Source organism: Eucyclogobius newberryi, unplaced genomic scaffold, assembly GCF_026437365.1.
Source record: "Eucyclogobius newberryi isolate DKJ021-1_F unplaced genomic scaffold, fEucNew1.0.hap1 SCAF_15, whole genome shotgun sequence".
NCBI classification, from domain to species: Eukaryota; Metazoa; Chordata; class Actinopteri; order Gobiiformes; family Gobiidae; genus Eucyclogobius; species Eucyclogobius newberryi.
Window position 1 is genome coordinate 33,476,866 of NW_027315779.1, and position 16,194 is coordinate 33,493,059.

A 16,194-nucleotide genomic window follows, 5' to 3' on the forward strand; every position below is an offset into this window, starting at 1 on the left:
AGAATAGAGTCTATAATTTTCACCTGTTTGTTTCCATGAAGATAGATAAATCTAGCGCCCAATGTGGAACATTCATGGCAAAGCAACATAATCTCCATAGATACAAGATAAAAAAAATTCTACCACTGTTCTATCTTTAATGCCATCGCATAGAGCAGCATGTGATCGAATTCCATGTGAGGAATTCAGCAGCAATTCAAATTCAAAGGTGAATCAAAGGATCTGCCTTAGTTTCTGCTTGCAATAGTCCTGTTTTGACTTCTCCACCAGCAGCAGCAGAACCACTTGCCTCCTCAGCCTCCTCAGCCTCCTCAACCTCCTAAGTTTCCTCAGCCTCCTCAACCTCCTCAGCCTCCTAAGCTTCCTCATCAGCTTCCTCAGCCTCCTAAGCTTCCTATGCTTCGTCAGGCTCCTAAGCTTCTTCAGCCTCTTCAGCCGCTTCAGCTGCCTCAACTTCCACAGCCTCCTAGGCTTCCTCAGCCTCCTCAGCCTCCTCAGCTTCCTCAGCCTCCTCATTCTCCTCAGCTTCCTCAGCCTCCTCATCCTCCTCAGCTTCCTCAGCCTCCTCATTCTCCTCAGCTTCCTCAGCCTCCTCATCCTCCTCAGCCTCCTCAGCCTCCTCATCCTCCGCAGCCTCCTCAGCCTCCTCTCAGTGTTTTCCTCTGGTGTCTCTGTGCGCAGGTATCTGAAGCCAGATGAGAACAAAAAATCCAAGCACAAGACAGCTGTGAAGAAGAAGACACTCAACCCAGAATTCAACGAGGTAACTACCCAAATGTACACGAGAGCTACACATTTGACTCAAACATCTTTACCTTATGTTTACTTTAGTGGTAAAGGAGGATTGTTACAGCAGCGATTTCCCTCTCGTTGCTTTAAAGGAGCAGTCTGTGCCCCGACTTCTGATTGAATCCGATAATACCAGATGTGTCTTTAGAAGGGTTGACTGTGGTCTTGTGTCTCGTGCATATGCATGCACATGTTCAAGTGCATGCACATGTTCAAGTGCATGAATTGTAATAAAACACATTATTTTACAGCCAAACATGCACCATGGACCATGTTTGTCCCACTGTATATACCTGTGTTAGTGAGTGAGAGAGGAGATGGAGAGAGGGGAGAGGGAGGGAGAGAGAGAGAGAGAGAGAGAGAGAGAGAGAGAGAGGGAGGAAGCGAGGGAGAGAGAATTGGAGGGAAAGAGAGAGAGCGGAAGAGACGGAGAGAGAAGGAGAGACGGGGGAAGAGTTAGGGAGGGAGATAAAGAGAGAGAGCGAGAAAGGGCGGGAGAGAGATTGGCAGGGAAAGAGAGAGGAATGGAGAGAGAAAGAAAGAGGGAGAGAGAAAGGGAGGGAAACAGGAAGTGAGAAAGAGAGGGGGAGGGAACGAGAGAGGAAGGGAGAAAGAGAGAGGTGTTTTGATGCAGAGGATGAACAGTATAGTCTCTACGTCTGATAAAACCCTGGGGACTGTGTTTCTTTCTGATTGCTGACATTTGGGGGACATTTGATTGGCCATGTCCTCCTCTCACCCCTGATTGGCCATGTCCTCCTCTCACCCTTGATTGGCCATGTCCTCCTCTCACCCTTGATTGGCCATGTCCTCCTCTCACCCTTGATGGGCCGTGTCCTCCTCTCACCCCTGATGTGCCGTGTCCTCCTCTCACCCCTGATTGGCTGTGTCCTCCTCTCACCCCTGATTGGCCATGTCCTCCTCTCAGTAGATGTGTAGTTGCGCATGTGTGTAGGTGTGTGTGTGTGTGTGTGTGTGTAGGTGTGTGTAGGTGTGCAGGTGTGCGTGTGTGTGTGTGTGTGCGCATATGTGTAGGTGTGTGTAGGTGTGCATATGTGTAGGTGTGCATGTGTGTAGGTGTGTGTAGGTGTGCATATGTGTAGGTGTGCATATGTGTAGATGTGTGTAGGTGTGTGTAGGTGTGCATGTGTGTGTGTCTGTGTGTGTGTGTGTGCGCGCATGTGTGTAGGTGTGTGTAGGTGTGCATGTGTGTAGGTGTGTGTAGGTGTGCATGTGTGTGTGTCTGTGTGTGTGTGTGTGCGCGCGCATGTGTGTAGGTGTGTGTAGGTGTGCATGTGTGTAGGTGTGTGTAGGTGTGCATGTGTGTAGGTGTGTGTAGGTGTGCATATGTGTAGGTGTGTGTAGGTGTGCATGTGTGTGTGTCTGTGTGTGTGTGTGTGTGTGTGCGCGCATGTGTGTAGGTGTGTGTAGGTGTGCATGTGTGTAGGTGTGTGTAGGTGTGCATGTGTGTAGGTGTGTGTAGGTGTGCATGTGTGTAGGTGTGTGTAGGTGTGCATGTGTGTGTGTCTGTGTGTGTGTGTGTGTGTGTGTGTGTGCGCGCATGTGTGTAGGTGTGTGTAGGTGTGCATGTGTGTAGGTGTGTGTAGGTGTGCATGTGTGTAGGTGTGTGTAGGTGTGCATGTGTGTAGATGTGTGTAGGTGTGTGTAGGTGTGCATGTGTGTAGGTGTGTGTAGGTGTGCATGTGTGTAGGTGTGTGTAGGTGTGTATGTGTGTAGGTGTGTGTAGGTGTGCATGTGTGTAGGTGTGTGTAGGTGTGCATGTGTGTAGGTGTGTGTAGGTGTGCATGTGTGTAGGTGTGTGTAGGTGTGCATGTGTGTAGGTGTGTGTAGGTGTGTATGTGTGTAGTGTGGCAAGGCAAACAAAATGCATTCAAATCACAAAGACATGGCAGAAACCACAAAACCTTCTTTTCTATTCATTCAATTGAACAGTTTTGCTGATATGAATCATACATTTTGTCCGTTCTTAGTGATCAGCCAGATGGCCCACACTGGCAGACACTCCAGACACTCTTTCCCATATTTATTTGACATTGCCATGGTGACAGGCGTCTCCTGGATGGGCTCTTCGCTTTTAGATTGAGTCTTTCCCATGTTAGACGTCAGCGCGCTATCTGCCTCTGCACACGTCTGTGCTGAGCTTATGTATCTTTTACCACGACTTTCTCGTCGACGCCTCCACCTGATGTGTGGAGCTTTTGTCTTTAATGACGGACCCAGTCTCGTCTGCCCCGCCCTAGATTTAGGTTGTTAAACTAATTGTCCCAGACAAAACTTGACCAAAGCTTTAGTGTTAAAACTGGCTCTTGGTCAGTGGGTCGGTGCGCCAGGCTCTTCCTGGTCTTTGCAGTGGCATTAGTGCTGACTGACCATCTGATCAGGGCTATTGTGTCCAGCGGAATTATTTACCGGTACACGTTCAGTGCGCATGTGTGTAGGTGTGCAGGTGCACAGGTCTGTAGGTGTGTAGGTCTGTACTTGCGCCTGTGTGTAGGTCTGCAAGTGCATAGGTCTGTAGGTGTGTAGGTCTCAAGGTCTGTAGGTGTGTAATTCTGTAGTTGTGTAGATCTGTAGTTGTGTAGGTCTGTAGGTGCATAGGTCTGTAGGTCAGTAGGTGTTTAGGTGCAGGTCTGGAAGTCTGTAGGTTTGTTGGTGCGTAGTCTATGTAGGTCTGTAGGTGTGTAGGTCTGGAGGTGTGTAGGTCTGTAGGTGCATAGGTCTGTTGGCGTGTAGGTGCGCATGTGTGTAGGTCTGTAGGTGTGTATATCTGGAGGTCTATAGGTGTGTAGGTGCGCATGTGTGTAGGTGCTCATGTATGTAGGTCTGTGAGTCTGTAGGTCTGTAGGTGCATAGGTCTGTTGGTATGTAGGTGCGCATGTGTGTAGGTGTGTAGGTTTGTAGGTCTTTAGGTGTGCAGGTCTGTAAGTATGTAGGTGTTCAGGTGCGTAGGTCTTTAGGTGCGTAGGTCTGTAGGTGCGTAGGTCTTTAGGTGCGTAGGTCTGTAGGTGCGTAGGTCTTTAGGTGCGTAGGTGTGTAGGTCTTTAGGTGCGTAGGTCTGTAGGTGCGTAGGTCTGTAGGTGCGTAGGTGTGTGTGATGCTTCACCGCGCCACTGTTTGGATTGGACTCTCGACACATTGCTGTTGTGTCCTTCCACAGTCTCACCCCCGTTTCACGCTGTCCTGTCTAATGAAGTAAACAGACCAAACAATCCTTCAAAATAAAGAAGAAAAAAGACTAGTAGTAATAACAATTGGCCTGAAGCTCCGCCCTCTCCCGCAGGAGTTCTCCTACGACATCAAATATGCAGACCTGACCAAGAAGACGCTGGAGGTGACCGTGTGGGACTACGACATCGGCAAATCCAACGACTTCATCGGTAACAAGCAAAACACAAATGTTCAAATGATTTCATATTGTTGATTTTGTTACTTGTAGATTTACTCATAAAACTACACTGTACAATATGTGTTCATTTAAATGCAGCTTTAAACACATTTAACTGTGTTTTACCTCATTTGGTTATTTAAGGACATTTAAGATTTTTGATGAAAGGAATTTTGGGTTTTGCTGGTTATTTTCTTTACAGATGTATGAACTTTCACAAAAAGTATACTTTTTTTTTACATAATATTGTATCATTGTACATAAGTTAAAATAAGGCCTGAAAATACACTGGAACAAAATATAAACGCAACACTTTTGTCTCCCATTTCCATGAGCTGAACTCAAAGATATAAAATGTTTTCTACGTACACCAAAGAGCCATTTTTTCAAATATTGTCCACAATCTGTCAAAATCTGTGTTAATGCTCTAGATCCTGATTAGACAGTATGGATATAGTACAGGTGTGCCTTAGGCTTGTCACTCCAAAAGGACACTCTGAATGTTCAGTTTTCCTTTATTGGGAAGGTCAGAAAACCAGTCAGAGTCTGGAGTGGGATGTTGGTCCATTCTTCTTTCTTTTTTCAATTTTGGAAATATAAACAAACAAACACAAACAAACAAAGAACACAACGATAGAGCAAGATCAAAAGGTGAAAAAGGTGAAAAACATTTGAATCTTTTGTAATCCAAAGCCTGAATCTCAGGTCAGTTCTATTTGGTACAAAACCTTTGGTCATAAACCGACCAGTTCAAGATTGTAACATCTGTGTTTAGTTTGTATGTTCTGATCAGCTCCTTCCATGTTGTAAGAACAGATTTGACCCAGGGATTCTCCTCCTCCAATTGACTCAAGCATCTGTCATCTGCCAGTGCGGCCTGCACAGGAACCCCCGGCACCACATGACTCTCAGTATAAGACCTGTACAGGAACCCCCGGCACCACATGACTCTCAGTATAAGACCTGTACAGGAACCCCCGGCACCACATGACTCTCAGTATAAGACCTGTACAGGAACCCCCGGCACCACATGACTCTCAGTATAAGACCTGTACAGGAACCCCCGGCACCACATCAAATCAAATGAGAGAAATGAATCTACAATGTCTGTGGTGGCGAGGGAGTCAGACAATGTCTGTGGTGGCGAGGGACGATGTCCCAGGGTTCTCTGTCCTTAGACTCTCCTTCTCGGCCAGGAAAAATTACAAAAAAAAAGCTCTTTGGGAAAAAAGCGTAGAAACCTGGAGGAGTTCCAGTGAAGGAGAGATCCGACTCTCACAGACGGACAGACGGACACGAGGGAGACTGGAGCTGGACCCACTCTTCAGGCAGATGAGGGACCGACTGAGGCGAACTGGACCCACTCTTCAGGCAGATGAGGGACCGTCGGAGGCGAGCTGGACCCACTCCTCAGGCAGATGAGGGACCGACTGAGGCGAACTGGACCCACTCTTCAGGCAGATGAGGGACAGACTGAGGCGAACTGGACCCACTCTTCAGGCAGATGAGGGACAGACTGAGGCGAACTGGACCCACTCCTCAGGCAGATGAGGGACCGTCGGAGGCGAACTGGACCCACTCTTCAGGCAGATGAGGGACAGACTGAGGCGAGCTGGGCCCACTCCTCAGGCAGATGAGGGACCGACTGAGGCGAACTGGACCCACTCCTCAGGCAGATGAGGGACCGTCGGAGGCGAACTGGACCCACTCTTCAGGCAGATGAGGGACCGTCGGGGGCGAGCTGGACCCACTCTTCAGGCAGATGAGGGACCGTCCACACAGGGCAGGGACCACTTCACCAGGAGAGGGACATCTGGGTCCACAGGTCCTCAGGAGTGAGAGAAAGAAAAAGAAGGCGGTGAACAGTTTGCAAGTGGAATCAAAAAATAAATATTGTTTGATAGCATAAGTAGTCAGAAGAAGAGGATAGTGCTCAAGCTGTCATACTTCCCCCAGCACAGTTGCTGCTAGGGCAGCGTAGCTAAAGCTGTGGGTTTATGTTTCTGTTCCTAACTAGTCTGACCATAAGCGATTTCGAAGAGGAACATTTTAAGCCTGGACTTAAATGAAGAGACTGTGTCAGCATATTTAACATGGGTCGGGAGCTGATTCCATAACACAGGGGCTTGGTAGCTAAACGCTCTACCGCCTACAGTACTTTTAGAGACTCTTGGGACCACCAGAAGGCCAGCATTCTGAGAGTGAAGAGCTCTGTTTGGATGATATGGTTCTATAGCATCTTTGAGGTAGGATGGGGCCATGTCATTTATGGCTTTGTAGGTCAAGAGTAGAATTTTAAATTTGATTCTAAACTGGACAGGAGCCAGTGAAGAGACTCCAGCACCGGCGTAATGGGCTCTCTTCTTTTTGTTCCTGTTAGTAATCTTGCTGCTGCATTTTGAACCAGTTGAAAGCTTTTTATGGAGCTTTTAGGACACGCTGCGAGCAGGAGTTACAGGAGTCTAATCTAGTCGTTACGAATGCATGGATAAGTTTTTCAGCATCGCTTTCAGGCAGGATTCTTCTGATTTTGGCTCTTGTTGCGCAAATGGAAATAGGCTGTTTTACAAGCTTGATTTATATGAGCTTTAAATGAGAGCTCCTGGTCAAATAAGACTCCAAGATTTCTTACAGTAGAACTGGCGGCTACACTGACATTGTCCAGTGTGACTATCTGCTCAGATAGACCGTCTCGTAGATGCTTAGGGCCAAGCACAATGACCTTGTTTTTTTCAGGGTCAAGAAGAAGGTAGTTTAGTGTCATCCAGGTTTTTATCTCCTTCACACAAGTACTAAGTCTGTCTACTTGATCGCTCTGATCAGGATTCATTGATAAATACAGCTGAGTGTCATCTGCATAGCAGTGGAAGTTAATGCCATGCTTTCTGATAATGTTGCCTAATGGCAGCATATAAAGAGTAAACAGAATTGGACCGAGTACCGAACCCTGTGGCACACCGTAAATTACTTTAGAGCTTGGTGAGGAGCTCTGGTTTACATTAACAAATTGGTACCTATCAGATAAATAGGATTTAAACCAGCTGAGGGCTGTTCCTCCAACACCTACATCACATTCTAACCTCTGCAGTAGAATGTTGTGGTCGATGGTGTCAAACGCTGCGCTGAGGTCCAACAGAACCAGGATTGAGACCAGTCCATCGTCAGCGGCTAATAACAAATCATTTGTGACTTTAACTAGTGCAGTTTCAGTGCTGTGGTGGGCTCTGAACCCTGACTGGAAAACTTCAAATAAGTTATTGTCCTGCAGGTGGCGACAAAGCTGTTTTACTACAACTTTTTCAAGGATTTTAGAGACGAAGGGAAGATTTGAAATAGGTCTGTAGTTTACCAATAGGTCGGGATCTAGATTAGGCTTTTTCAGAAGAGGTTTAATGACGTCATGTTTGAAGGACTGTGGAACATAGCCACTTTGGAGTGAAGTATTTATTATATTAAGAATAGGGTCTATAATTAGGGGAAGAATGTCTTTGAGGAGTCTGCTTGGAATGGGGTCTAGGACACAAGTTGAGCTTTTAGAGGACATAATGGCTGAAGTTATCTCTGCTTGATCAACAGCTGTGAACCTTTCTAAGTTTACAGGTGGATTTATATGGGACGTTAGATTTACAGCTTGGGCTAGTTCAGGGCTAATAGCGGGGGTAATTTCATCTAATTTATCTCTGATTGTTTTTATTTTATTGTTAAAAAATAGGAGGAAATCATCAGAGCTGAGTGTAGCTGGGAGTGAGGGCTCTACTGCACTGTGACAGTTTGTTAGCCTAGCTACAGTGCTGAAAAGGAATTTAGTGTTACTTTTGTTGACTTCTATTAGATTTGAATGATATCTGGTTTGGGCCTTACGCAGAGCCTGCTTATAGGACAGCAGGCAACTTTTCCATGCTTTTAGGGATTCTTCTGTGTGAGAGCGACGAAATAATCCCTCTAACTTTCTAACTCTTTGTTTATCTGAACGCAGTTCTTGGTTGTACCAGGAGGAGGCGCTTTGGCCTAATGACCTTCTGTTTTAACGGCACAACAATGTCAAGAGCAGACTTCAGAGAATTCATGGTCAAGTCGACACATTGATCACTTATACTGGGACTAAAACTATTCTCAGCAGGATCACATGACATGATCACATGACATGATCACATGACACGATCACATGACATGTCACTGAATATTGGCTCTATTATTTCTTTGAATTTTGATATAGATTTTTCAGATATTATCCTTTTCATTATAACTTTATTTTGTGGGACTGGATGATCTTTAAGAATAAACTGAAAGGTAATTATGAAATGATCTGACAATATAGAGTTTTGAGGGAGGACAATGAGGTCACTAATCTCTGTTCCATACGTTAGGACAAGATCCAGAGTGTTCTTGTGAGTGTGAGTCGCTTTATTTACATTCTGAGTGAAACCAATGCTGTCTAACAAGGCGCTGAAGGCATTACTGAGAGAGTCATCACTCATGTTCACGTGGATATTAAAGTCTCCAGCTATAACTATTTTATCCCAGGCTAACACTAAGTTTGATATAAAGTCAGAAAACTCTGTTAAAAACTCTGAATAGGGACCAGGGGGTCGGTAGATAACTATGAACAAAACTCCTTCTTGGTTTTTCATATTTGGACATGTGATTGACAGCATAAGGCTTTCAAATGAGTGAAATGCATTGTTAGTTTTAGGGCTCATGAGTCGCTTGAGTGTGTGTCTCTCTGTGCACTCTGTGCTCCTGGAGGTCTGAAAGTTAACATGGGTGGGTGGGGTTAACATGAGTGGGTGGGGTTAACATGGGTGGGTGGGGTTAACATGGGTGGGTGGGGTGGATTTATTCAAATCAAATCAAATCAAATCAATTTATTTTTGTAAGGCCCAAAATCACAACAACAGTTGCCTCTGAGGGCCACAGGGAGAAATGAATCAACAATGTCTGTGGTGGCGATGAAGTCAGACAATGTCTGTGGTGGCGAGGGAGTCAGACAATGTCTGTGGTGGCGATGGAGTCAGACAATGTCTGTGGTGGCGATGAAGTCAGACAATGTCTGTGGTGGCGAGGGACGATGTCCCAGGGTCCTCTGTCCTTAGACTCTCCTTCTCGGCCAGGAAAAACTACAAAAAAAACCTCTTTGGGAAAAAAGCGTAGAAACCTGGAGGAGTTCCAGTGAAGGAGAGATCCGACTGTCACAGACGGACAGACGGACACGAGGAGACTGGAGCTGGACCCACTCTTCAGGCAGAAGAGGGACCGTCTGAGTCGAGCTGGACCCACTCTTCAGGCAGATGAGGGACCGTCGGAGGCGAGCTGGACCCACTCTTCAGGCAGATGAGGGACCGTCGGAGGCGAGCTGGACCCACTCTTCAGGCAGAAGAGGGACCGACTGAGGCGAACTGGAGCCACTCTTCAGGCAGATGAGGGACCGTCCACACAGGGCAGGGACCACTTCACCAGGGGAGGGGCATCTGGGTCCACAGGTCCTCAGGAGTGAGAGAAAGAAAAGAAGTCGGTGAACAGTTTGCAAGTGGAATCAAAAAATAAATATTGTTTGATAGCATAAGTAGTCAGAAGAAGAAGAGGATAGTGCTCAAGCTGTCATACTTCCCCCAGCACAGTTGCTGCTAGGGCAGCGTAGCTGAAGCTGTGGGTTTATCTTTCTGTTCCTAACTACTCTGACCATAAGCGATTTCGAAGAGGAACGTTTTAAGCCTGGACTTAAATGAAGAGACTGTGTCAGCATATTTAACATGGGTCGGGAGCTGATTCCATAACACAGGAGCTTGGTAGCTAAACGCTCTACCTCCTACAGTACTTTTAGAGACTCTTGGCACCATCAGAAGGCCAGCATTCTGAGAGCGAAGAGCTCTGTTTGGATGATATGGTTCTATAGCATCTTTGAGGTAGGATGGGGCCATGTCATTTATGGCTTTGTAGGTCAAGAGTAGAATTTTGAATTTGATTCTGGACTCGACGGGGAGCCAGTGAAGAGACTTCAGCACTGGCGTAATGTGCTCTCTTCTTTTAGTTCCTGTTAGTAATCTTGCTGCTGCATTTTGAACCAGTTGAAAGCTTTTTATGGAGCTTCTAGGACACGCTGCGAGCAGGAGTTACAGTAGTCTAATCTAGTCGTTACAAATGCATGGATAAGTTTTTCGGCATCACTTTTAGGCAGGATTCTTCTGATTTTGGCTCTTGTTGCACAAATGGAAATAGGCTGTTTTACAAGCTTGATTTATATGAGCTTTAAATGAGAGCTCCTGGTCAAATAAGACTCCAAGGTTTCTTACAGTAGAACTAGAGGCTACACTGACATTGTCCAGTGTGACTATCTGCTCAGATAGAGCGTCTCGTAGATGCTTAGGGCCAAGCACAATGACCTCGGTTTTTTCAGGGTTAAGAAGCAGGTAGTTTAGTGTCATCCAGGTTTTTATCTCCTTCACACAAGTACTAAGTCTGTCTACTTGATCGCTCTGATCAGGATTCATTGATAAATACAGCTGAGTGTCGTCTGCATAGCAGTGGAAGTTAATGTCATGCTTTCTGATAATGTTGCCTAATGGCAGCATATAAAGAGTAAACAGAATTGGACCGAGTACCGAACCCTGTGGCACACCGTAAATTACTTTAGAGCTTGGTGAGGAGCTCTGGTTTACATTAACAAATTGGAACCTATCAGATAGATAGGATTTAAACCAGCTGAGGGCTGTTCCTCCAACACCTACATCACATTCTAACCTCTGCAGTAGAATGTTGTGGTCGATGGTGTCAAACACTGCGCTGAGGTCCAACAGAACCAGGATTGAGACCAGTCCATCGTCAGCGGCTAATAACAAATCATTTGTGACTTTAACTAGTGCAGTTTCAGTGCTGTGGTGGGCTCTGAACCCTGACTGGAAAACTTCAAATAAGTTATTGTCCTGCAGGTGGCGACAAAGCTGTTTTACTACAACTTTTTCAAGGATTTTAGAGACGAAGGGAAGATTTGAAATAGGTCTGTAGTTTACCAATAGGTCGGGATCTAGATTAGGCTTTTTCAGAAGAGGTTTAATGACGTCATGTTTGAAGGACTGTGGAACATAGCCACTTTGGAGTGAAGTATTTATTATATTAAGAATAGGGTCTATAATTAGGGGAAGAATGTCTTTGAGGAGTCTGCTTGGAATGGGGTCTAGGACACAAGTTGAGCTTTTAGAGGACATAATGGCTGAAGTTATCTCTGCTTGATCAACAGCTGTGAACCTTTCTAAGTTTACAGGTGGATTTATATGGGACGTTAGATTTACAGCTTGGGCTAGTTCAGGGCTAATAGCGGGGGTAATTTCATCTAATTTATCTCTGATTGTTTTTATTTTATTGTTAAAAAATAGGAGGAAATCATCAGAGCTAAGTGTAGCTGGGATTGAGGGCTCTACTGCACTGTGACAGTTTGTTAGCCTAGCTACAGTGCTGAAAAGGAATTTAGTGTTACTTTTGTTGACTTCTATTAGATTTGAATAATATCTGGTTTGGGCCTTACGCAGAGCCTGCTTATAGGACAGCAGGCAACTTTTCCATGCTTTTAGGGATTCTTCGGTGTGAGAGCGACGAAATAATCCCTCTAACTTTCTAACTCTTTGTTTATGTGAACGCAGTTCTTGGTTGTACCAGGAGGAGGCGCTTTGGCCTAATGACCTTCTGTTTTAACGGCGCGACAACGTCAAGAGCAGACTTCAGAGAATTCATGGTCAAGTCGACACATTGATCACTTAAACTGGGACTAAAACTGTTCTCAGCAGGATCACATGACATGATCACATGACATGATCACATGACATGATCACATGACACGATCACATGACATGTCACTGAATATTGGCTCTATTATTTCTTTGAATTTTGAGATAGATTTTTCAGATATTGTCCTTTTCATTATAACTTTATTTTGTGGGACTGGGTGACCTTTAAGAATAAACTGAAAGGTAATTAGGAAATGATCTGACAATATAGGGTTTTGAGGGAGGACACTGAGGTCACTAATCTCTGTTCCATACGTTAGGACAAGATCCAGAGTGTTCTTGTGAGTGTGAGTCGGTTTATTTATATTCTGAGTGAAACCAATGCTGTCTAACAAGGCGCTGAAGGCATTACTGAGAGCGTCATCACTCATGTTCACGTGGATATTAAAGTCTCCAACTATAACTATTTTATCCCAGGCTAACACTAAGTTTGATATAAAGTCAGAAAACTCTGTTAAAAACTCTGAATAGGGACCAGGAGGTCGGTAGATAACGATGAACAAAACTCCTTTTTGGTTTTTCATATTTGGACATGTGATTGACAGCATAAGGCTTTCAAATGAGTGAAATGCATTGTTAGTTTTAGGGCTCATGAGTAGGCTTGAGTGGGAGATCACTGCCACACCACCACCTCGGCCTGTGCTCCTGGCAGTCTGAAAGTTAACATGGCTGGGTGGGGTGGACTCATTTAGTCTGACGTAGTCGTCTTGTTGAAGCCACATTTCAGTTAGAGCTAGAAGATCTATGTTATAGTCACTAATTAATTCATTAACTAAGAGCGATTTGGAGGAAATTGCTCTAATGTTTAGCAGTCCACATTTTACGTGTTTATTCATTTGTGTATTTGTGATTGTTATTTTCCTTAAGTTATTTGGTCTGACGCCTGAAATATTTTTTCTGAGATGTGACTTTTTGGCATTATTTGTACGAGGGACACGAGGGACACGAGGGACACGAGGGACACGAGGGACACACACAGTCTCTATCTGTCTTGAATCTGAACACTTCACATGTAACAGAACGGGCGAGAGTTCAGCGACAGAGGAGCGTCTAGAACTGCTGCTCTGCGCCCGGGGCTCATCCCTAGATGGTCACTTAACACGACTAAGACTATCGGTCAAATTCCGAACTAATAGGGATGTACCCTCCGAAGTCGGATGGATGCCATCCCTGCGTATGAGCCCGGGCTTTCCCCAAAACGCACTCCAGTTATCAATAAAGACTACGTTGTTTTGAGGGCACCATCTGGATAACCAGTTGTTGAATGCTGAGAGACGGCTGTACAATTCAGCATTGATCCGATTGGGCAGGGGACCAGAAAATATTACAGTGACTGACATCGACTTCGCTAGGTCACACACCGCGGCTACTTGAACTTTGAGCACCTCTGATTGTCTCCGCCGGGCGTCGTTACCGCCTGCGTGAACCACGACTCGCCGGAAACGGGTCCTACTCCGCTTTAAGATCCTAAGGTTTCCTTCGATGTCACCCATTCTGGCCCCCGGGTAACACCTAACGCTAGCAGCTGGCAGCTTCACGTCTCTAACAATAGAACTCCCGATTACAAGAGTTTCTCTAGTGTGTTCAGCGGGCGTGTGATCGCTGAGGGGAGAAAACCTATTATAGACGTGAAGCTCACGGCGCTCTGAGGTTCGGCGCTTAGCGCCTTGTCCCCTCCGAACTGTCACAAAATGGTCCCTATTCTGTTCCTGGTCTAGTCCCGGCTGCACGGGAGACGCTGAGGGGCTGAGCTCGGCCTTACTGCTACTGCTAATGCTAATGCTACGCCCTGCAGCGCGGTCCGGTAGCCCTCGCGCTAAAACCGAACTATAACTGGACTTAAGCTCCTCTAAACAGCGGATCCGCGCTTCTAACTCCGTAACCCTGGCAACCAAAACTACCACTACACTGCACTTCACGCACCTATCATCAGAGAAGGAGCCAGGGTTCTGACTCGACATATGACAGCTCAAACAGGTAAAGGTAGATCCAGCCATGACGCTAGCGGCTAGGCTACGCTAGGCTAGTTCAGGCTGGAGCTAGAGAGTGAGGAGGGCTTTTTAATCCACGAAATACTGAAAAGCGAGCGGCTTGAGGCTCCGGATTGTTTGCGGAGAAATCAAACGTTCACTTTCGTGTATATGATGCGTAAATAGTGTGTATAATTCGTGGATTAATCGGTAAAAGGCTCTAAGAACGAACAGCTCTGAAAACGCGACACACTCACCGGAAATGACGTCACCGGAGATCTTATTTAGTCTGACGTAGTCGTCTTGTTGAAGCCACGTTTCAGTTAGAGCTGAAGATCTATGTTATAGTCACTAATTAATTCATTAACTAAGAGCGATTTGGAGGAAATTGCTCTAATGTTTAGCAGTCCACATTTTACGTGTTTATTCATTTATATATTTGTGTCATTTGTGATTGTTATTTTCCTTAAGTTATTTGGTCTGACGCCTGAAATATTTTTTCTGAGATGTAACTTTTTGGCATTATTTGTACGAGGGACACGAGGGACACGAGGGACACGAGGGACACACACAGTCTCTATCTGTCTTGAATCTGAACACTTCACATGTAACAGAACGGGCGAGAGTTCAGCGACAGAGGAGCATCTTAAACTGCTGCTCTGCGCCCGGGGCTCATCCCTAGATGGTCACTTAACACGACTAAGACTATCGGTCAAAGGTCAAATTCCGAACTAATAGGGATGTACCCTCCGAAGTCGGATGGATGCCATCCCTGCGTATGAGCCCGGGCTTTCCCCAAAACGCACTCCAGTTATCAATAAAGACTACGTTGTTTTGAGGGCACCATCTAGATAACCAGCTGTTGAATGCTGAAAGAGGCTGTACAATTCAGCATTGATCCGATTGGGCAGGGGACCAGAAAATATTACAGTGACTGACATCGACTTCGCTAGGTCACACACCGCGGCTACTTGAACTTTGAGCACCTCTGATTGTCTCCGCCGGGCGTCGTTACCGCCTGCGTGAATCACGACTCGCCGGAAACGGGTCCTACTCTGCTTTAAGATACTAAGGTTTCCTTCGATGTCACCCATTCTGGCCCCCGGGTAACACTTAACGCTAGCAGCTGGCAGCTTCACGTCTCTAACAATAGAACTCCCGATTACAAGAGTTTCTCTAGTGTGTTCAGCGGGCGTGTGATCGCTGATGGGAGAAAACCTATTATAGACGTGAAGCTCACGGCGCTCTGAGGTTCGGCGTTTAGCGCCTTGTCCCCTCCAAACTGTCACAAAATGGTCCCTATTCTGTTCCTGGTCTAGTCGCAGCTGCACGGGAGACGCTGAGGGGCTGAGCTCGGCCTTACTGCTACTGCTAATGCTAATGCTACGCCCTGGAGCGCGGTCCGGTAGCCCTCGCGCTAAAACCGAACTATAACTGGACTTAAGCTCCTCTAAACAGCGGATCCGCGCTTCTAACTCCGTAACCCTGGCCTCCAAAGCTACCACTACACTGCACTTCACGCACCTATCATCAGAGAAGGAGCCAGGGTTCTGACTAGACATATGACAGCTCAAACAGGTAAAGGTAGATCCAGCCATGACGCTAGCGGCTAGGCTACGCTAGGCTAGTTCAGGCTGGAGCTAGAGAGTCAGGAGGGCTTTTAATCCACGAAATACTAAAAAGTGAGCGGTTTGAGGCTCCGGATTGTTTGCGGGGAAATCAAACGCTCACCTTTGTGTATATGATGCGTAAATAGTGTGTATAATTCGTGGATTAATCGGTAAAAGGCTCTAAGAACGAACAGCTCTGAAAACTCACCGGAAATGACGTCACCGGAACCACATGACTCTCAATATGAGACCATTGAGCTTCAGATTCTGGGTCACACCAGCAACGCTCTGATTTCACCTGAAATAAAGTCATTTTACAGGAGAGGTAAACCCCGCCTCCTTTTCCTTTTGATAATTGTAGAATTTTAAATAAGATTTGAGATTTCTTGCCCTGAGAGTGATTTATTCACAAACAGCTGGTTGGGGATGAAAATTGGAACGAATTGAGAAATCTGGGCAAAGCATTATTTTTTATAATTTCAAACCCTTTTTTTTTGTTAGGTCTCTTTGGAGTACCAAACCTAAATATCTAAGGGATTCCATTTGCCATTTAAATGGGTAGGTCTTTCTAAAGGGGTCCCCATTTACATTCAGTTTATATCCAGACATTGGACCAATGTCATGAAGGAAACGCATCACAA

General features: G+C 45.8%; 1 protein-coding gene across 1 annotated transcript in view; it reads left to right on the forward strand.

Moving 5' to 3' along the window:
- doc2b (double C2-like domains, beta) overlaps positions 1-16,194 on the forward strand; it is a 326,981-nt gene that overhangs the window by 304,972 nt on the left and 5,815 nt on the right. The window contains exons 7-8 of the mRNA XM_072447011.1: positions 682-763; positions 4,091-4,187. Coding sequence (XP_072303112.1) covers positions 682-763; positions 4,091-4,187 — 179 coding nt within the window. The remainder of the gene's footprint in view (positions 1-681; positions 764-4,090; positions 4,188-16,194) is intronic.